This window comes from Bactrocera neohumeralis, chromosome 2 (assembly GCF_024586455.1).
Source record: "Bactrocera neohumeralis isolate Rockhampton chromosome 2, APGP_CSIRO_Bneo_wtdbg2-racon-allhic-juicebox.fasta_v2, whole genome shotgun sequence".
NCBI lineage: Eukaryota > Metazoa > Arthropoda > Insecta > Diptera > Tephritidae > Bactrocera > Bactrocera neohumeralis.
In genome coordinates, this window is record NC_065919.1 from 92251725 (window position 1) to 92275281 (window position 23557).

Below are 23557 nucleotides of genomic sequence, written 5' to 3' on the forward strand. Positions count from 1 at the left end.
CATGATTACTTTAGATTTATTAGAAACGAAAATAAAATCTTTAAAAAACTTTCTAATTAATATTGGCTATAGTTACTAATTAGCTTTTTTACGTTAATTTTTTGTGGGTGATCGCTTTGTGCACACACACATATCTTGCACACCTTGCCCAAAAAACACTAATACATTTCATTGAAACTCTCACAGAAATATGAATTAGTGAAAAATACAAAATATATATGTATGTATGCATGTAAGAATATAAAATCAATCATATACGCATGATGAATGCATCTATTAATTGTCGCAAAGGTTTCAATAAGACATTTTCGCAGAATGTGTGTATATGCTTGTGTGTGTGTGTGTGTGTGTGTGTGGAAACCACTTTTCTGCGCCTTTATCGCAAATTCCAAGATTCTTTTATAAAAAGTAGCTTTACTAGTATTTAGTATTGTGTATTGTATCTTAAACTATTTATGCTTTTCTCCTCTTACGTTCTGCTGCCTGTTCTTGTGTTACTACAAAATTGTTGTATGCTGATGATTGGACTTCGACCAATCGGGTTTAGGTGTTCTAAGTGTGGTGATGATTTTCTTTTCCTATGCTATGTTTTCTATGGCATCGTTGTCGTTGCGCTGCACCGTTGTCGTCATCACCCGTTATGTGCTGGGCACGCGCCTAATTCCAATGCTTGCTTTTCGTTTATTTCATTGTATTACATCTGTTTGTTGTCGGTTGTCCATATGTTTTCCTCCTACTTCTATGTCGTTCACTATTGCAGTTCTAATTTTAATTAACAATAACCAAATCGCGCCAAATCTCATCTTGACAAACTATGCGAACGTTCGCGGCTGCTGCTGCTGCCCGAAGAAATCGCCTGTTTTATATTGCCGATTTCGCCAACGCGTTGGTGCGGTGGGAGCTTATCGAAGAACGGATGGCGAAGCGCATCACCTAGATAGGAAGAAAGCAAATGAAATTTATTAGCGCTTGTGTCGACAGGGAATTATAAATAAAATTACTTATATGCCACTGTATTCTAACAGTGCCAATAAGTCAATTTAAACCGAGCTTTTAGTTCTATTTTACAGATTTTAATTTCACAACTCAAATACATAATATTCACACCTACGCTCTAGTTCACAGCATATTCGTTTTTATAAAAACAAGTATTGGTTAACATTACTTGAACATATCGGAGTATTATAATTCATTTACAATTGCATGGATTTACGTATTGCAATAATCTATTTATACTACTCAGTTTTATCGGTTTACATTCCCATTAGCAAACATATCCTTACAAATCAAAAATAGCCTGTGGCTCGTGTGCTTGTTGAGCAACACGAAATGATAATAATTTAATACCCATTGAATATTTAATCATAATTCAAAATCTAAGAAATTACTACCATAAGTAACACTGAAACACTCCGAAAGAGTGAAAGCTTTATAACTATTTTATGCAGATGTCAAGAGGAATTATTTAAACAAGTAAGATTATATTAATTTTACACGTCACATTAGCTTTCAAAAATCCCATACGCAGTTTTATTTTGTAGATTACATACTCGAAACCTAAATTTTCTTCGGTTCATTTTATAAAAATAAGATGTCTGATTTTTGACCTTTCTAAAAATAGGTCTAATATTCTATAAAAGGATCTTTATCTATTCCAGATTTTTCTGATTTATTTTTCGAAGCAAAAACACCTGCAAACACTTTTTCAACGCAATATAAATACCAACTTCTGTAACAATAACAACATTTATGCACAATATCTTCATTGGAGCAGGCTTGACGCACTGAACTTGGTGCTTGCTTCTACTTACCTAACGTCACCCGCTGAGATGGTTCGTATTCCAACATTTTCTTGATCAGATCAAAAAGTTCGCAGTGATCTTCCGTGTCACTCATTTGATATCTGAATAGTGGCTTGCAATGATCGCGCACATAACGCCCAGCCGAAGACTTCTCATCCCAGTCTAACTTACCGTGATAAAAGTATTTCGTTTTGGTTTTGCTATAATGGCAATGATTTCTATACATTAATCGAATTTCATGAAGTGGACCGTTCGAATAAATATGTAAACATGTTTAGCTTTGCATTACCGTGCCATACGATATGGTATTTGGCCAAGGATGCGCTCCATCATCGCTAGGTGCTCACGATTGTCGTGCGTTTGGAAGAGTGTTATGCCTAGGTACAACTCGAAGAGAATACAGCTATAAAAGAGGAAAGTAATTTCATATTAAAAAAAAAACAAATCTAAGCAAATATATGCACACATTTTCTTAAAATATTGAGATGTAAGCTTCTTCTTACACGTACCCAATAGACCAAACGTCACAGGGCTGCGACCAGCCTAACTCAAGAATGACCTCCGGTGCACGATAGTGACGTGTAGAAACAATTGTGCTATGATGCTCATGATCAAATGTTGCCGACCCGAAATCAATGAGGCGAACATCGGTATTTTTAACACGACGCACTTCGCGATTCTAAAAATAAGTAAAAGTATACAAAATATATATTATATATATTTATATTTAAACAAACGACCTTTGCGTTGTACACAATATTACTTTATTAAAATCGAACAAAGAAATTGATAATGCAGAATAACAAAAGTTACTTAGTAACAGAACTAAGCCAGCAAACCAAGCCGATTTGCCTAATGACCATTGTTCCTCCGCAGTTAATGTCAAACGAAGACATGAAAAAGATTCACACAATTCTTGGAAGGAGTGCACAAATGTACAGCCCATCAAACCCCCCAAAAAAGTAGAAACTCTTGTTCAATACTCGAAAATATAAAATTAAACACACATGTATATTAAGTATATGAGTTATGTTTAAAAAAATAACGGGCATTGTTAAATTTCGCGAGTTTGGAGAATCTAATTGTCAAATTGGCTCAATCGTCTCCTTTGTGCCCATTTCTTTTCACAAACGAAAATCGTCAAGCTCATAAAAACATGTCTAACCCTAGCAGCTGCTAGGCAAAGTACTATGCAATAAATACAACGGTCAAAAACAAAATTTGACAATTGGACTCTCCAAAACCCGCGAAATTACTTTCTGAACACACTTCATTATAAGGTGTCAAATACACCAAACCTTATAACTTACAATTTTGTGATTATAATGCGTCGTATACTCCGAATCGACGAAGAGAATATTTTCAGGTTTGAGATCAGTGTGTGTTAAGCGATTGTCGTGTAGAAATTTTACTGAATAGCATAATTGATAGGCCATGTGCCGTACTTGTTCTAATGGATATGGCTCATAGTTGTTCTCGCGCTATAAATAAATTTTAAATGTTATTATAAAATTAATTGAAAGGAAAGTTAATAAGAAGGAAGCTTACCAAAAAATCGAACACACTTAAACCCAACATCTCAAAAACGATGCACATGTGGCCGTGGTAATCGAACCAATCAATCATTTTCACACACAAACTGTAAAAAAGTGAAAATGAAAATGTCACGTTTTAATATATAGTCACATGTAAATAAGTTGTCCTTACTGTTCGCAATGTGGATCTTTTTGAGCGATCTTTTCCAAAGCGTTAATTTCCAGCTTCGCAGCTTCACGATATTTCTCCACGTTTTTGATGATCTTCAAGGCCATACAAAAGTCCCTAATATTTTGTTGTAAAATATGTTGTTAAAATACATCCTTAGCTACCCATAAAATATTCAAAACTGTTCAACATACCTCTCCATATCCTTGACCTTCACGACTCGTCCGAACGTTCCCTCGCCCAGTGTAGCCATAATCTTATCTGAAAGTTCGCAAAAAGGACAACATTGTAAATCTAGTAGAACTTCGAATGCCCAAAATGCGATGCAGAAATTATTTTAGTTTTAGTTTCTTCTTTATATTTTGCTCGCTACCTAAACTACTGTGGTTAAGACATAGTCGCCTGATCATTACGAAATAATTTTTAAATTAAACTTGATTTGAGCTCCAGCTTATTTACGTATTTACGAAAAAGAAAACATTTGAAGAATCTGATCGCGTTTAACAGTTGAAATGTTACAAACAGCTACTTTAACCAAGGAAATTAGAAACTTCGAAATACAAATAAAACATTGCGCTTATTATTTTGAGACGGGCCCAAATCAAAAGTAATAAATGAAAGGAAACCGTTAGCGGTGGTCTCTATAAACAATAGAATGTTATTAGAAAAAGAACTAAAAAACACTGAAATGAAGGCTGGATAACAGTTCAGAGACCGCGTTTGAACATCTAAGAAATCGTTTCATCGAATACATACATATTTATACATATTTGCATGGACAAAAATAAAAACAACATTTTAAAGTATTACTATGGATGTTGGTATACTCATGCGTACACATGTACGTTCGTATTTCAACTATTTCATTAAAATAATGTTTTTATTTTTGGCGATCCTATCATCTCTAAACTGCAATTGCATCGTTTTAAATATAATTCTAGCTGGAATACTTTTGTAAGGTTCTCTTTTGTAATTATGTATTTTCATGTATTAGATATAAAAAGGAAAGAAAACAAAAAGTTGCCACGAACATCTGTGAAGAAGTATATCGCCGTTGTGATATATCAAGTGGCCATCAGCATCATCTTGTATGACGGGCTTTGCTGTCTGTGTGTGAGTGAGTTAAGTGAGCGGATCGCAACAGAATGCACCAAGTTCGAGATTCGGTTGGAGCAGATTATTGGTAACGTCAGCAAGTGTTTGGGCAGTGGTTTGTTTGTTAGTCGTGGTGGTCGTGGTGGTGGTGGCGTTGTTGTGGCGGCGCGGTTGATTGGTTGATACAAGTTGAGTTCGTTCGTTGGTGGTGTATGGTAGAGTAAACGAAATCCGCAGGAGTTGCACGCGAGATCGATTGTTTGATTTGTTGGTTGATGGTTGATTGGTTGGCCCGTTGGCAAAACGATACAGGGTTCAGTCGTGGATAAACATACATGTGAAAAAGAGAGAAAAAGAAAAAAGAAACAGAGAAAAAAAGAAAAAAAAATCCACCGTCCCGTAGAAAGACAGAGGTATATATGCATAAGAGCATACGCCACCAGAATTCCGTTGCCACCATTGAGAGCAACACAGTTGACATGAAGCAGCAGTGAAGAAATCATTCGTCCATCATCATAGAACAGAGTTCATTGCATAGTGATCATCATCCCACGTGGACACCACATATCCAAACACCGTTTAAGTATTATCACCACCATTATCATCATTGATGCCATTAGCAATGTGTATATAGTACAGCCGTTTCCGCAAAAATGTCAACACCACCAATTCGTTATTTCATCATCATTATTATCAATAAGTCATCATCATTATCATCATCAACATCAAGTCGTTCATCATACCCACATCAAGTGATTTTCATCATCATCATCATAATCAGAAAAAAACACGAGAAAAATACGTATCGTTTTTTCGGTAAGAAAATAGTTCGGACAAATTTTTGATTTGGTGTTTTTAGTTTATTTTTTTAATTACAAAACACATTTTTCATTCTATGTGTTTAGTATAAATATTAATGTATATTACAAACGTAAAGAAACGTATATAGTTAGTTTTAATGCAAACACAACAATAAAAGAAAATTAACTCAAACTTATCACGAAAGAGATCTTGCTTTAGTTAAAACAAAAAAGAAAACGTATACATTTTTATAGAGTGTTTGAAAAAGTAGTAAATCTTTGCAAAGTGGGGAGTTAATTTGTATCAATGCGAAGAATATGGGATAAATATCCATTACTAGCATACTCGTATATCTGGTACACGATCAACATATGTAAATATAGTAGATATATAATATATATATATATATATATGTATATGTATATGAATAAGAAAGATTTTCTCTTTCAACGCAACCTACAGCTCTCCTATTGAAATTAAGTAATTTTTTTTATAAAAATTCTATAGTTTTGATAAAATTAAAGGATAAACATAAATAACTAAAGAGTTCTTATATGGTTCAATCTCATGGATTTCGTTCTTGAGATATCAAATATAAACTGCATATTCGCACATAAGTATGTATGTACATATACGCAAACTCATGAAGGGGTCTGATCCGTCCATATTGTAATTGCAATATGCCGAATTAAAAATTTTTAACATTGTAAAATTTCATATATGTACACATACATATGTATGTATGTACATACAAACGTACACTCCTCTCTAGGCAGTGTGCTACAATACATGTATGATCTCTGCGACTGCACTCACAAAAAATATAAATAGCAAGCGAATTAAATAGTATAATATGAAAGAGTGAATGTGTAATTTAGTATGAATTAGTTAATTAACTTATTTGTATAATTTTTGACTTATTTCCAAAAGTGTAATACATGCAAATACTTTTGCTAGCCAATAGCAGGAGGCAGGAAGTGTTGTATATAAAAACTGCACCCCAATATAAGATTAGCTTAATCTTTGCGATGGTTGAATATAATTTTGCGCCGCGTATACATCAAATTTAGAGGACAGTCAGATTGACTAACCAATTTTGCTCCCTTCAATGTACATATTTACCAACTATGGAAGGAAAAACATTAATTACTTTTGATAATTACAGAAAACTGCTTTGACAAGTCGTCAACAACTAAGTGATCACCTCCAGTGTTCCGCTTTTTATGTTTAGTTTGCTTTGATAGGTATATTCCCTCCCTTTGTACAAACACTGTGGCACAATCGGGGTGAAAAGCAGACGCCAGGATCAAGCAATAAATAAAATACGCGTGTAATTACAGCACTATGCAATGCAGTAGTTTGCAGTAGCCAAGCAAGCAAGCACAGAAACAAGCAACAGCGAACGCCATGGCAGAACAAAGTGGAATACTTGGAATGCTACCGATCTAATGAATATCAATTCACACACATTACAATCAACAATTAGCTTACAAAGGCTGAGAGGGTTTTTGGAATGCGCGATCTCTGGAAGAGTGCCGCGCTTGTGGCGCTCTTCGACAACATGTGTTGGTGTTGTTGATATTGATGTAGTTGTTGCTGCTGGTGCTGCTGATAAGCATGCATCTGCTGGCGTTGATAAGCCGATGAGGACGATGAGGGGCCAGCGGCTGCTCCTGTACGGCGGCTGCCGGCAGCGCTAGATCCCCCAGCACCGCCATATGAATAGTATGGATCGAAAAGATACGACGATTTGTATGAATCGCTTAAAACATTCTTGTGTTGCTGATAACGACTACTGCTGCTGTCTGCAGTAGGCCGTATGGTGTCTAAATCAGCCAATAGCGCAGCGGTGCGTGAAGACGTAACCGGTTGGTAGCGTTGTGAGCGTCCCGCAGCTAGACGTTCACTAATGCCACCAAACGCCAAAGCCCCAGAGCTCGATGAATGCATGAGTCCGTGAGTCGATTTGAAGTTGGTACCAGCGGTTGGTCTATACTTAGAGAGGTCATTATTATTACGATCTGCATGTAGTGCGGTAACACTGGAGCCAGAAGCTGACGTCGAGTTTGGTATACTGGCATTTGTAGCTGCAGCGACTGTGGCATCGTCTTGAGAGTCTTTAACAGCAGTTGTTGCAGGTGTAGTACTTGTGTTAGGAGTAGATGTGGTTATAGGTTTATCTCCCTGACTACTACTATCGGATTCTTCAGAGCTACTTTCCGACGAACTGTCACTATCGGTAATTGGACTAGCTATTTTATTGTGATTGTTTGTTGTCTTCTGTGTTGTTTTAGCATTCGATGCTTCCTCTTCATTGTTGACATTGTCTTCTTGCTTTGAGCTTTTCGCCTCAGTCATTTCAGTTTCGGCTACCTTCTCACTCTGTTTAGTTAACTTTATTTTCTCAGCTGCCGCAGCAGCAGCATCTTCTTGCGCATAACGTAACACACGCTGCTGTAACTCCTTGCGTCTACGCATACGTTCTTCGAATTTCCGCGCTTCTAGATATTGATTATCTTCTTTGAGAAGCAGCAGGATTGCGGCATTATCAGCAGACGACCGCTCATCGTTAAGTATCTCACGATCTTCATCGGTGAGTTCTTCCCTCCGTGTTGGCAAACGTTGCGTCATATTATCTCTGCGTCGATGTGCAAACCGATTCCGTGAATTCGGCACACCATAATCTTCACAATCTGGACGGAAAGAAGCATGTGCGCTAGACACTGTTTCAATAGCGGATGGTAATAGATTTTCCGAGGTCTTATTTCGACCGTAGGCATGAGGTCTGCTGCGGGAACTGCCGCCACCACCTCCACCACCATAATCATCGTACACATCACGACTTCTGTAGCTGCGTGCATTGTAACCGGCGGCATATTCCGCACCACGACCGCTACGGCTAGACCCTGGCGAGTATCCCATCGCCCCACCAGCCTTTAGTGCTTCGTAGTTCTCTAAATGGTGTCGCGGCATTTCATAATTTCGCCGGTATCTACTTCCACCATAATCTAGAGGATAATTTTCGTCGAGGAGCGTCGTGTGTTCACCCCGCGTACTGCCGTTGGTACTCGTTACATAACCGCTGTCGTTCGAATCCCCTAAATACCGATTAGTCTTATTTCGGCCAAGGCGGTAAGGTGTGCGTTCCTTCCGATCGACCGCATTAAACGAACCTGACAACAACTTTGGCCGTCCAACGCCCAACAGCTGATGCGAAGTCGCTGATTTGGACAGGGGATTTCGGTTCTCATCGGGTTCGAGTGTTTTGTCACGATCGTCCTCGTGATGCCTATGGCGATCAAGGATATCCGAATATTTGTTTTCGAGACGGGAGATGGCTGAAAGCTTGCTGGTACCACTTGCAGTGGGAGTTTTGTCTTTGTCGGTGTCTTTTCTCTATGTACGCGAAGAGGAAGTAATTATAGTTATTTCTTTTTCAATAATTTTGATTTTGTGCTATACCGTTACGTTTGTATTTTGAAAATAGCAAAATAAGTATCGTCCCCAAAATTTAGAAGGATAATAAGCTTCATGTAAAACAATAATAACAAAAATATGTTTATGAGTATTTACATATTCAGTAAGACCAATTAAGCTCACACTAGATTAGCCGGTGCGTACATATACATACATATATTGTCTAATTTTTCCGTATTGCCAAGCACATCAAGAGAAAATATGCCAATACATGTATGCATCTATGTACGTATGTAATTAAAAATAACATAATTTCTCATCTGAACAGGTACCCATGAACAAATGTCGTGTATTATGTAGTTAAGAACAGCCGCGGCCAATATAATGTTCCCAAATCGACCTTCAAAATATATATGTATATTCATGAAATACGCATATACATGCATATAATGAATACAGGCGAATTAACAGAAATAAAATTGCGATCAATTTGTGTGGGTAAAATACCCGAACACAGATGCGCCACACCAACTCAGACCTCATTGAGGGAGTATGCATACATTACCTACCAAAGTATTTGTCTAAGTTGTTGCACACACCTCATATGTATCCTTCCTCAGGCAAGTGTGTGGCGGGGGGGCAGCAATGTGTGAGAACAAAAACAAGCAGATATTGAAGAAAACTGCTTCAGTGCAGACAAATAATTCTACTACATCGATCTCAAATTGCAAAACATATCCAACAGGTTACTTTAGTCGACCCTTCATTCTGATAAATACAAATTTAGTCATCTTTAAGATACATAGATAGAAGGTTCAACAAATGGTTACCCCCCTGCTGTCTCACCAGCTAACACATCTGTACAACTTACTATTTTTTAGAACAAAACAGTGGATAGGCATTTGTATCATTTGTATAAACAGGTAAGAGTTAACCCCCGGTGAAAAAATTAATATTATGGTGTGAGACCTCTCAGCATTTTTCACAAAATACACTAGGAAAAAACAAAATCTCTTTAAAATCAAAACAAAAATGTTAAAAAGAAATACATATTCGCTTGAATATAAACTGCGAATAAACATTTATTTCGAAAATAGTATTTATATTTAGACCAAAGAGAAAAGCAAGACGACAGAATTCGTTGAAACTACACATACAGTGTGTTCAAAAAATAACGTTTTTCCTTTGCGCGATCAATTAGCAGAAAACTATTTTTGTTTTTTGTCATGTCTGTCGTGTCGATTTATTTTTCCTAACTATAATAAAATATATTTTCTAAGAAGCACTTTTACGTTTAAAAAGGTTGTATTGGGCGCTGGGATGCCTCTCAGAAAACCTCTTAGAACGCTATTAGAATGATAAAATTAAAAAAGGCTTTACTGAGGTCAATTGAAATGTTTACAGTAAAGACAACTATGATTGGATACAGCAAGAAGACCACAGGAGCAGACTAGAACTGGAAACAAGAAAACGATATTGTTATTTTGATTGGCGGTCAGTCAGCAGACACCGAACCGAAAGAGAATGCTTGGGATTCAATGAAAGCAAATACATAAGAAAATATTTAACGTCCACAAAAGATTTATTTCGGCTAGTTAAATACACCTCTAGGAACATGCGGAAAACTTGGTTTCAACGGATGTCAGGCTATGATAGACAACACCGGAGATTGGAGGAAGTATTTAATAAACGACAGAATAACAAAATTTTCTTTAATTACAAAATTTTTCCAAATAAACGCTGCCCACACTTTGGAAAACAAAACGTCATTTTTTAAACGCACTGTATTACATACTTTTCAAAAAATACCTCCGACTTTCGTTTTTGTGTAAAGCTGCAAGTAGAAACAGCTTCGGTCTCTTTACGATTCAGATATGTATGTATGAGGTCGGATATCGACCGTATTGCCGGAACAAGTTCAATATTTCAGTAAATCTAAGAACAAAAGGGTCGGCCAGTCAGTACATTTGATGCACATAGATGGGCCTTTATGTATGTATATATCGATACATAATGCAAATTTTTGGCATATACATAGATGTATATGTATCTCATGAAGGTAAAAAAATTACGTCTTTTTGAATATGAAATATTTTCATCCATTAAATGGCCTGCAGACGTTGGAAATATTTATTTGTGTTTTCGCGTGTGGGAATGTGGTAAATGAATCATTCGATTAAATTTGAATGCTGATCAACACTAGACGCCATCTAATACAGATTGTCAACGAACTATTTTTATCGAATTAAGTATTTTATAAAAGGGATGACAAATTCGAAAACTTGCTATTTCCAAAATACAACTCTGCACATTTTATATACTAACATCATCGTCACCACGTCTCCCAAAGCTACGCATCAGCGGCTTATAATATGACGTAACGGGACTTAAGTTCGAGCGTAAACGATCCAGTGCGGACACTGCAGTCGCACTTTTCTGATAGCGGCCCGTACTGGTGCCTCCGCCACCGGCATAATAGCCACTTCCTGCTCCTCCTCCACCGCCATAATAACGTCTACGATCGCACATCGAATTACGGTCGCTGCTGTTGTAGCTAGCAGCTTCACAATTCTCTATAAGCTTTTCGCGACTTTTTACCGACTTTGAATTGTTATTATCGAAGTTTGTTGGCGTCTTACTGGTATCCCGATATTCGTCGGTCGCAGTACTCTTAATATCACTGTGGTATACAACACAAAATTGTGGGGATATATTTGTTGTAGGCTTATTATTTACTTAAGTATATATGAATTACAAATTTCTAAGTCTTTCATTTAAACATCACAGAAAACGACACCACTGCCGCAAGTCTTCCGAGCGCACTCAACACGATCACTTAACACATATGTGTTTTGGCGTACAGATCGCACCGCATAGCGTATGTATACATACATACATATATTATATATGAGCATTTCCTAAAATCTATGCAGTCTATAGATTTAGGTGAAGGTAATAAAATTCATTCCAAAAGTACGTACATATATATACACACACATATATATCTAAGTATGTTTATTCGTCTTCGAACTGAAAGCAGTTTATTATACATATACATCACTTAATAATTGGCACATACATATGTACAATATCATTTATATAATATAATTGATTTGAACTTCGAAAATTCTTTGCCTTTAAACGCACTGCTTTCAGAATTTTTCTATTGCTTGCGAACGTCAAATGATCACACGATTTTGGGAGGCTAGACTACAGATACGTCGCACCGTAAACGCAAAAATTAACTGAACCAAATGGCACAGAAAGAAAATTCTCAAGCACCTTTTTCACGATCTAACATACAGCCCGCCCATACATGCAAATGTGTGTATACATATATGTACATACATACATACATACATATATACTGTCTATGTAAGTGTGTTGAGAAAATAATAAAAATATTGTGTGAAAATTGTGTGTGCCCGCTACGAATACAGCTGTTTTGGGGAGCACACATGAAGGAGAACCAAAACTGAAGGAACGATAATATCACGACACCTTAACTGGGGGCGTTTCGCACAGTTTTCCACGAGCGATTGGCTATTAAAGCTGTGCATTTTCCAATCTTTTGGGAAAAAAGCTCCGCATTGTTAAAAAGTGCGGAATAATATTCTGCGCTCGGCAACAAGTTGATTTTTTGGACGATTGCACAAAGGCACACTTTTAAGAAATAATTACCAATTAGGACAGAGGTCTTAAGTAAATTTAAGTAAGATGTCCTTAAAATATTATTATTTTCCATCGAAATTTTAAGCTGACTATTCTCGGCAATTAAACCAAACAACTCATAAAAACATGATTATGATTCTGATGTCGGAGTAATCTTCTTTTCAATCAAGATTTATTCAAAAGTGCGCACATTTGAAGAATGTGGGAGTATTAGGAAGTGCTTTGTCTTTTTTCTGGATGTCTCTTAAGAATATTAATCTGTTGTTGAGAAATAGTATGGAACTAAAAGAATACAATTTTGACGCGTAACGTGGTTCTTAGTTCTTCCTGGAACAATAAGGGAAATAAATTATTGCGGAATGCATCTTAAATAAGATAAGTGTCAGGTACGGGCACGTTTATAAAATATAATTTCCGCATGACATTTATTACACAATTAAATAAAAAATGCTCTGGCCAGGAAATACAGACGCTTCGAAGCTTTATTAATTCCGCATGCGTCAGATCATCGTCGGTGCTCGCGCAATTATCAAAGTCAGGACAAAGAAATACTTAATTATATGCATGTGCATTTATTTGGTACATATTACATATATCATATGTATGTATGTATGTACATATATGCATTTAAATGGCAACATCACACGCTATTTTCCTCATTGGCGCTTGGTAAATTAAGAAATACACTTTATAATTTATAAAAAGAATCGCACCTTGAACTAAAACGCCACAAAACGCACATTTCTATTTGGTTTGAAATTCGTGCTGTAAACCATAACTTTGTCTGGGTTAAGACTCATCAAGAACAACAGACGCACCGTCAGATACATAATTTCCGACTCTAGCAGCAACAAAAGAAATTTTAGTTAAATCGGAGACAGAAATAATACAAAGAGGCGACTACGACGGATGGAATTGCTTCTGAAAGCTTTCGATACTATTCGTTCTAACAATAAAGAGAAAAAGAGAGAGGTGTAGAGAGAGGGATGGTAAAAGTGTGTTCGTGGTGTGCAAGTGAAAAGTGCTATTTTTAAAGGATCACTTCAGCGCGCAAAGTTGAAAGTCTCTAAATACTTATCACGCAATAATTTTGCAATTCTATCAATTGGCGGCCAGATGATAAAATTAACAATTGCAATTATTATATTTGAACGTTGAAATGGATTGTAATACTACGACCTTCGCAGCTAGACGGAGATCAGCCTTATTTGACTTATTTTAATCGTTTCAATGAAAAGTCCGCATATCATGACTACTTAAAAGTAGTTACAACAGAACATTGTTTGGGTTTTCCCAAATTACAAGTGATCAGAATTTACATAACGCGTTTTCCGTATTAACTTCTGAAATAAGGTCGGCATCGCGCGGCGGTACACGGTTACACATACATACTTCTGCACGTAAACGCTGACCGCACGAGGCAGATACACTCGCTCCACGACAATAACGCACTAACGGCGCAGACACCAGTGATGGCGATCAGACGCCCGAACGTACGAACGTGATCGTTAGCGAGCGGCGAGTCGTTTTCTGTCATGATTTATTTATTTATTTTAATTGCATTGCACTCTTCGCTGCATTTTCGTGCAGAACATTACCGATTTCGTTTTTGGTGCTGGTGCTGGTGCTGCTGCTGCTGCTGCTGCTGTTGATGTTGACTTTTATCGGGTCGCTCGCTCGGATGACGACGGAACCGCTGCAACAGACTGCTACAGCTTTCCGACAAGAGCTGCGTTACGCTCGCCGCTGTGGCGCTGCGTATGTAGCGGCGTTGTTGACGCGCTGGCTGCTGCTGTGAGGTTGTTGTTGCTGTTGCGTCCGATTTTTCTGTCACTGAGTTCGTCATGTCCGTTGACGCGGCGAAAGCAGCAGCCGAATGTGTAGGCGGCGCCGATATGATCCCAACGTCATTTGTGCCATCAGCAGCTTTTCCGCCACTGTTACCTTTTTCTTTGTCTTTTTTCTTCGATTTAGTGTTGACGTTACTATCTGCGGCCACCAACCCCTGGCGTTCACTTTTTTCGCGATGAAAACGATTCAAGAATGTTGTGGCCATTTTTTATTTCTGTTTATATTTCTTTGTATTGCTGCCACTGCCGTTTTTCTAAACACGACGGTCCCGGTCCCTTCGATTCTAAGTTCTTATGATTGCTGCTGGTTTAAGTTCTTTACTTCTATTGTGTTCATCTGTTTTTGCTTTCGCTTATTCTAAATCGGTAAACTCAAATTTACTCTACTTTCAAAGAAACATTTATGCTTCAGCTTTCGGTAAAAAGAAACATTATTTAATCGTTAATTTAAAATTACAGAGATGTTATTGCTTTATTATCGTTATCACTAAATCTTTGCTGCCCTGCGAACAGTATTTCGACAAGGATGCGCTTTTAGAACACGGAATGATCATTGCAATTTCTCATAGGTCAAAGCCGCATCATTGAATGGATGAATCCACAGTTAATTTTTATCAAATAATTGCTGTAAAAAGAAATATGTGGCATACTAATTACTATTGAATGCACCCTCCAGCAAAACACCAGAGCCATTCAATTCATTTTCTTATTTTGAAATGTTACTTTGCACCTCGACACACGCACGCCTCAGCGAACCATTTGTTTACATTCTACTTTCGCGTGTTTCTTGCTTTTTCATTTCGCAGCACTCCCCTCGTGAGACATGTAGAAGCACAATTTGACCTTATGGAAAATGAGGAAGTTCTATTTTTAGTTCAACGCAAGTGAAGAAATAGAATAGAAAACAAAGTTCTTTCTTCAAAGAATATGCATAATAATAGAGGGATACTTTAAGAATTGATTAATTAAAAAATGTCTAATGATACTCAAATAAATATTATAAAAAAATTGAGAAAATCAACAAGAAATTGCAAAGAGCTGAACCGAAATAGATGAAGGGGATCACAGGGGTTCGTTTCAGTTCCCTATTTTCACTGAGCGGTCGGGTTTGGTAAATAATAATAAATATTTGTTGTTATGCTGTAGAAAAATTTAGCTTCACCAAAAATAGCTGCATTTCTAAGAATAATTCCTATTGCCAATGTTCGTTTAGTTGTTGGGTCACTTTTGGTGTTTGCTCCTGGCAAAAATTGCTCTTCTTATGTACTTAAGTACGTATGTAAGTATGTATGTATCGCGACGCTGACAGACAAAATTTTCTTATTTTTGCAAACGGCTTTTGTCTTAGATGTCGCTGATGTTGTTGTAGCTGTAGCTATTCTTGAAGTTAGTGGTTCCTTCTTTGTAGGGCTTTTGCGTCAATACTGTTCGCATTGAATTTATCATGTTTTTAAATCATACATTTCAAAGTCTTTTTAATTTTTCATCGTTTTTTCAAAGAATATGACAAATTTGGACCTTTTAATACCCTAATTAATTCATATGATATGTGTATGTTTCTGATCGCACGAAATTTTCGAACACTAGCGAATACTTATTCGCCATTTGTATTATTTTCACTTGCACATATTATTAAATTTTTCCATTATTTTCATTTTCAGAATTTGCATGTATTTTCTAAACAGCAGTGCGAAGTTATTGCAATCGCTCGCAACAAGAATTCTAATTCGTCCAAGTTCCTGTTTTTCTTTTATTTGATTTTTAAATTTTTTAACGATTACAATCCAGTCGACACTACGCAAATAATAAAATTTCACCCGTCACAACCGACACTCTATTACCACTAACAATAAGAATTTTCAAAACACATCATTTGAAAATGGCCACGAACACAAAGTTCGGCAATTTGCTACAAAGCGAAGCTCGTCTACATCGAACTATAATGCACGAGGGTATTGCCGCACTGCTTTTTTGTGGATGAAATGAGTTGACGTAGTCGTTGTAGATGCCGCCAAATGCTTTAGCGTAGTTGCTATTTTCTTATTGTTGAAATGTTTTCGAAAATGCTAAGATGCCATTTTCGAAAGAAAAGTGTTCTCTTAAGAGATGTTAAGTGCCTGCTCGAAAGAACTCTCTCTCAGTCGACAGCAAATTTTCGAAAATTAGTGAGTGTCTGAGAGCAAGAACTCCACATCCGAGAGCGATTGGCAATTATTGGCGACCTGAGCTTGTATTTAAAATATTATTGGGATAGTAAAGAGGGGGCGCAAGATAAAGTTAAGAACCACTAACCGATCGTTAGATCGTCTCTATCGATTTTACCGACGAATAATCGGGCAAGAAATCATGCTTATAATATGAAAATTCTACAGCTTTCCTTATTTTTTTTTTAATTTATCAGCTGATGCCTCACTCTCCTTTCTTTACAATAATTTATGTACATATGTATGTAATTTACTTAAGCAAAATGTGGCATTACTCCATTCATTTTCGTCTGCATACGGCTATTCCTAGGCGTCCGAAAATTGTTTAATCTTTAATTTTCTTCAATCGTATATATGTACATAAACGTGTATTTAAATAAATATTACCATTTTGCTGTATATGTGGACATCAGTACATGTATTTCGCAAGTAGTTGGGAAGACTTTGTCCTTTAACAAAGAAACACAGGGCGTTTGAGCAACTTAGTACAGCGCCTAAGTATATACAAAACTTACGCAGAGAACCCAACTACGTGGAATAAAGCGAATTAGTAGGGACAGTGCAAAGGTAAATGGGAAGTCACACACCTTCTGACGGCTTGCAAATTTATGATTGCAGCAGCTGGGCAGCAGAAAACATATAATTCGGTAAAGTAATATTTGACAGGATAAGTGATGATCAGCCAGCCATATAGATATTACTAGATGTATGTATGTGCCTATGAACGTTTGCATATTGAATCCAATGCTTTGATAGTAGAGCCACCACACACAAATTAATATTATATTATATATGTACATATGTACATACATACGTTCCCCACTGTAAAATGCTGTTCGCAAATTGACATTGAAAGAGCATGAGTTTTTGTTTACTTCTGTGGGGTGTGAAGCATCTGTTTGAGTGTCTAATTGCTAAATCGCCGATCAACAGCAAATGCACAGTAGAGAGTGATGGAAAAACGAAAACTGAGCGAGGCTTCCTCAATAGCACGACTCGCACAATTTTTATAAAGCACCAGCAAACTATTTCCCTCCCGCAATACACATGTTTGTCTAAGGAAAACAACAGTTCGAAAATCGTGCTGTAGTATTGGTGTATGGGCAGCACTAGCTTAGTTGGAGCAAATCGTCTGAATGGGCACATACTTTTATAAACATTTCTGTCGGTTAACCAAAGACGATGAGTAATCGCTCTATTTTTGTTTATTTCCAAATACTTAGTACCCATGTACCTAAGTGTGAATACAAAAGTCTAACGAATTTTATATTAAGGTACACATGACATTAATAGTCATACATTTGAAAATTTCCGAGCCTGTTAAAAACGGTTTTTGGAAAATAAAGAATATTTCAATTCCGGTTTGCAACAAATTTTAATAATGAGGGACTAAAAATGCATTTCGATCCCACGACGTCAAAAATATCGAATTGAATGTGTAAATAAAATATAGTATGTATGTCTTGTTCCCGCCCTACCTCTTAACCCTCTACGATCCCACAATTATTTTTTCAGTAGCATGGTAGCAAACACACAGTTTACTCCCTTAGAAAACTCTAAGAAATATGTACATAAGTATATTGTCCCGCAGACTTTTCGACAATTGTGAAAAGTGAGAAGTAATAGACGAAGGGATTGTGTGGACATAGAAATTCATCGATTAGTATTTTTCAGTTTGCATTCCAGACAATAACTAAAAAATTAAAACGACTGAATAAATGGTTTAAAATTACAAAACATTTGTGCGCTTTGCGATCGCTTTTAAAGCGTCTAAAAATTAATGGCAGCGAAAGGGTTAAAGTGACACATGCTCTTTTTTATCCATCTCCGGTCAGGGTCGTTGAATCTCGCGCAGCAAGCGCACTGATTACTTAGGCTAATCACGTCGAGCAAACAAACTGCCAAGCGTACGTAAATATGTGCATTTAGGCAATCAACACACCATTTATAAGCTAAAATATTTTAACTTTGAACAAATTGGAATGACATAGCAAGCGATCCCTGCGAGGACATAAGTGTGTATATATGTATGTGATAAAGCCAAAAAACGGATGCAATGCAGCGGAATGCGACGGATTAGTAGTAATTAGGAGAAAAGCAGATAGCAAAGCATAAATTAGTATGACACACAATTAACGTTGGCAATAAAGACTACAACAAACCGCAACAGAAGAACAAAAAACGAAAAACGAAAAACAAAAAAAACGAAACAGAAACAAAAATTAAAAATTCAGAGAAACTACCTCGATATAGTGTAGTGCTAGTGCGGATTTGGACATTTGATTGTGTGATTGATTTAAAATAACTGAATTACTTTGTTGCTGCTGCAACAGCAGTTGTTGTTGATGCTGGTGGCCAGCACCAGATGCATGGATCGGGGCCAGAGGACGATGAGTGTCGCAGCACATGGCCGAAGTGGAGGCTGATTGGGTGAGGGGATTGACTTGAATTGGGGCTGCAATTGCGTTGGCAGAGCCAAAACCGTGATACGAAGCACCGCCTGTTGGCTGTCGTTGCAGTTGTTGTTGCGCTTGAGTGTTGAGCTGTGTTGAAAAAACACCGCCGCCACCGTTCTGTAGTTGCTGTTGGTGATGACGGAAGAGTTTGTGCTGTATATTTCCGAGAGAGTAGTTGCTGTGCTTCGGATATAAATAAGGATCGAAGTTCTGCAAGACTTGGCAATCCGCTTGTGCCGGCTGCGATTGTTGTTGTTGCTGCATCTTTGGTCCATTGAAGTATTGTCCGGGCGGCGGCTGGTGCTTAGCACCTAATAACTGGAATCCGCTTGGTCTCTGCACAGCGCTAAAAGAGGCCGAATGCGTCAAGACATTGCCATCGAGTTGCGGTTTTTGCGCGTTCATGAAATTGTATTTTGTTTGCTGTTTCTGCGTTTGCAGCTGCTGCTGCGACTGTTGTACTGGTAAGAAGCCAGTCGTAAACTGTGTGAGTTGTTGTTGCTGCAAGTTGTTATATTTATTCTCTTTGTTGGTATTATTCTTTATCAAAGGCGTCGCTAAACCTGTTGCAGCTTTAGGCTGAGCAATCTGCTGATAGTGTTGGTGCTGCTGCAGATGCTGTTGAGAGGTAACTGGTTGCAACTTCTTGCCTACATTCGATGCCGAAGCGGTGTGCTGCAACTTATGCGTTTGCTGATGTTGGCAGAAAGGGTCTGTTGATACACTCATGGCCGAGCACGCAAAGGAGTTCCAATTCAAAAAAGGGCGCTTCTGTTGCGGGTAGGCGTGTTGTTGTATGGGCGCGACTGTTTGTTGCTCCTGTTGCTGCTGTTGCAATGTCTGTGGTTTCCTTGGACGTAGAATATCGTGTTGCTGAATAAGTTGTTGATCATTCTTTTGTTGCGACGGCACTTGTGACTGCAAAATTGTGCGCTGGTAGCTACAGCTACCTAACGGTATTTGCGATGTAGAGCTCGACTTGCCAAGGGGAAAATTTTTCTTCGATAACTGTGGTAGTTGCTGTTGCATCCTCACGATTTTGCCTTGCTCTTCAGAAAATTGATTATCTGTGACGGCCGGAACAGCAATTTTGCTTGATAGCGTGGATGTTTGCAATAGTTCCGCGGTTAAACTGCTGGATTCAATTTTGCTGTTGCTATTGTTGCCAATTTTCAACAATTCGTTCAAGCACTTCTCAACCTTATTGTCTGTGTCCTTTTGACGTTTGATCAATTCTAAGTTGGCACTGCTTTGCGCCTTTGTGATTTTGTAGGCTTGCTCATGGCTTGACACCGTTGCACTGGTACCAGTGCTACCACCATTGCGAGGGGGTTGCTTCGTTGCAGGCGTCAGACGGCTGCCCTTGGCCTCTGCGGATGGTATGTGAAACGACGATGTAAATTTCGACAGTTGTGGCAAATGTGTACTGCAGCAGTTTGTTGTTGTTATACTACTCGTACTGATCGTGCTATTGCTCTTTTCAGATTTGCGATCAGATGAGGATGGTCCAACAACAACACCACTATCAACTGTCTTCGTGGCGCATATCAGAGGCGATCCGGATGTTTTAGCCGTCTCACCAGAAAAAGCCGAGGAATCGATATTACTCGTCACAATTTGCTTTTGTGGTCGCGTGGGTTGCCGTTGTTGTTTAGCCTCAGTCTGCGACTGCTCTTTTCTCTCCTGCTGCTGCTTTTGTAGTTGCGGCAATGTTTGCGATTGCTTTTGGCGTATCATCAGCTCGTCACTAAGGGCCGATTTTGGTTTCTCACTTGGAGTCACCAAAGAAGTTGCCATTGCAGGTGCACGCGACACAGCGGTGCTTGTTAACTGTGGCAGCGTATTCCCCGTAGCTACTAAAGTACTTTGAGGTGAGTCATCAACGATAGAGCGCTGCATATAGAACGGACTATATTTAGCTGTCGCACTAACGCCGAAAACACTTGAGCTCGACGCACTCTTGAGTAAACCACCCATGGGATTCACTGTTCCTGTTGTCAGTGTAGCCGACGTCGTTGTCATGTTGCTCATCAACGCAGATGGCTGCTTATTTTGCTCTGCTATAGACGTGGGCATTAATATTGCTGTGTTGGAATTGCTGCGACTCAATGCGGGCAAGTGTTTCATATAGGACGGTATGTGTGTGCGGCTTGTTGAGCGCACCAGATTTTTCACTGGAGCTTTAGCAGCTTGTGTGTATGGCGTGGCATTGTCGAAATTTGTTGATGTTGAGATCAGCCCGGAGGGCACATGGGAAAGTGAAACGCTTTTATTCAAGGGTACCAACTCTGAATATTGTTGTTGCTCAGGCTTTAGCTGCTCCTGGGGATGATGCACCTGTGATGTTATTGGTTGAGCATTTATCTTTACAGGTAGCTTGCTGATGAAGTTTGTAGGCGCCAGCGGGACGGTGAGTGCATTTTCGTTGCACATAAGTTTATATAGTTCTTCTTTAGTAACGGCCTGCCGCACTTTCATATCCAAATGCGATAGAGATGCATTTTTTTGGAGTTTATTTGGCTTATGCAGTTCCTTTTGTGCCGCTTCAGCCACTGTCGGATCGAATATGGCAAGCTTCTTAGCTGTCTGGGCATCCACTTTGAGTGGTGCCCCTGCAGCGCCCACAGTGTTTACAGTGGGCGCGCAAATTTTCTCGTAGTTCCATATTGACCGCTTGGGTGTTTGACGTTTCTGTGAGGACATTAGATTTTCCGTCCAAAAATCGTTCATTAATTGCTTGTTGAGTGAAAGATTGGATCCGTTAGTAGTTGAGTCTTTCTGATCCGTTGATAATTGGGTGCACTGTGGTGTTATAATTCCTTGAACGCAACCATATTGCGGCGAGTTCGAACATGGCATACTGTTACTAGAAATACTACGTTGCAATTTCGGAGCAAGTTGTTGCTGTTGTCCGACTGAGGAAAATATGGAAGGGTATGCCAAGCGAGAGCGGTTCGTGACGATAGTTGATTGTGGATGTTCCACTGAAGTTAGAGGATTACCGAAATTTATCGATGATGACTTCGACAAGTTATGAACAGATACATTTGGACGGCTTGTCGTCTGTGAATTAATTGCCGCGGGCAATATAACACTTTTGCGGGAATTCGAGTTTGAAACTGGCGCCTGCCGACGCTTCAACCGGTCATACAAGTCCTCACACTCCTGAAACTCCTTATGCAGCTTTTTGTCCAATTCAGTGTAATCAGGTAGGCTTTTCAAATATTGATTCATCATTTCGATTTCCGCATCATAAATATTTGCATCCAATTTAACAGCCGCTGTTTGCTTTTCCAGCTCCTTCTGCTGCGCAACCAATTTATCCAAGTCAATGTCCATTCCAGGCTTGGCAGAGATGGATGTAAGTTCGGGTAAACGGTATATGGCATTGCCAATTCTGGTTTCCTGATGTTTTGGTAGTGCCAAGTCCATTTGACTACGAGGCGAACCACTTAAAGGCTTGTAACCGCGCCCATGAGGTGAACCTTTTGTATAGGCGTTAGAACCATCTTTTTGACACGTTTTTAAAGATCTTTGTACAATCCCAGTGGAACTGTATTTGGGTGCTCGTACAGGCACAGGCGGAGGAGGCGATGACGAAGGTGATGATGTCGACGAAGATAGCGATAATGATGATGCCGGACTCGATCCCATAGCCGACATCATGTGTGGCGGCACCGCAGGTATTGGGATTGGTGATGATATAGTACCAGTGGCAGTATTGTACGACAAATGATAATTTTTACGTGCTACTGGCGGGGTTGATTTAGGACTCAAAGTCACCAACGGCCGGCACTTTCGACCACTTAGAGGAGAAGAAACTGGCGAACACAAAGCGGTCCTAGTTTCGGTCTTACTTGAAGATAAGACCGCCGCAATTTGGGGGGATACCAAATGATAAGGTTGCTGTGACCCCGATTGGTTATTCGAAATGTTTGACGGCGAATCGCCAAACGTGGCGACGGTAATGGGCACCATTGGATCGGAGGTCTCCCTTTTAAAAGAGGTGTTCGATTCTATTGCTTTGGTCACGCCTTTCAGATTATAACCATTAGCTTTGGCCCCCTCAGTTTCAGGCAGAGTCGTAGTAATCACAGATCTCACGGTTGCTGTTCTAGAAAGGGATAGCGTCGGTGCTGATTCATCGCTGCCATTTGAGTGTTCTGTTTTGTTTGATGTTATTGTTTTTGTTTCAGAATTAGTATCTGCAGTTGAATGCTTAACATTTTCACTCATTTGTTTGGGAAAATAAACTAAGTGAATTGATTAAAAAAAACCTTCACAAATTTGTAATACTTATGTAGGTTATATTCTGTAATTATAGGGATATGTTACGGTTACAGCTATTTAGCTTCGAATTTATTACCGTTTAACAATTGTTTACTATTCAACAATGCTATGTATAAATTCTCCCCCGACTACATACGGTGTACCAATAAATTAATTAAAATGTTGTAATGTAAATTGGATGTTCAGAAGACACTTTTGTATGCTTTGCAACATTGAACACTGTGACATCACAGAAAACAGCTTAACATTGACCTTGAAACGATCAT

The 23557-nt window shown here is 38.5% G+C and overlaps 1 protein-coding gene across 8 annotated transcripts in view; it reads right to left on the bottom strand.

The window, feature by feature from the left end:
* LOC126756014 (probable serine/threonine-protein kinase DDB_G0282963) overlaps positions 1–23557 on the bottom strand; it is a 65115-nt gene continuing 41558 nt past the window's right edge. For 3 of the 8 annotated variants that reach the window (XM_050468831.1, XM_050468839.1, XM_050468857.1), the window contains 9 exons: positions 4538–4613; positions 3701–3767; positions 3510–3623; positions 3351–3441; positions 3113–3283; positions 2312–2481; positions 2092–2205; positions 1812–2020; positions 1–933 (listed from right to left, as the gene is read on the bottom strand). In XM_050468831.1, coding sequence (XP_050324788.1) covers positions 800–933; positions 1812–2020; positions 2092–2205; positions 2312–2481; positions 3113–3283; positions 3351–3441; positions 3510–3623; positions 3701–3767; positions 4538–4613 — 1146 coding nt within the window. In that variant the 3' untranslated portion in view covers positions 1–799. Of the gene's footprint in view, positions 934–1811; positions 2021–2091; positions 2206–2311; positions 2482–3112; positions 3284–3350; positions 3442–3509; positions 3624–3700; positions 3768–4537; positions 4614–6893; positions 8799–11144; positions 11500–14089; positions 14737–18788; positions 23531–23557 lie in introns of those variants that run through there. The other 5 variants (XM_050468824.1, XM_050468866.1, XM_050468806.1 and 2 more) reach the window with 5 other exon arrangements.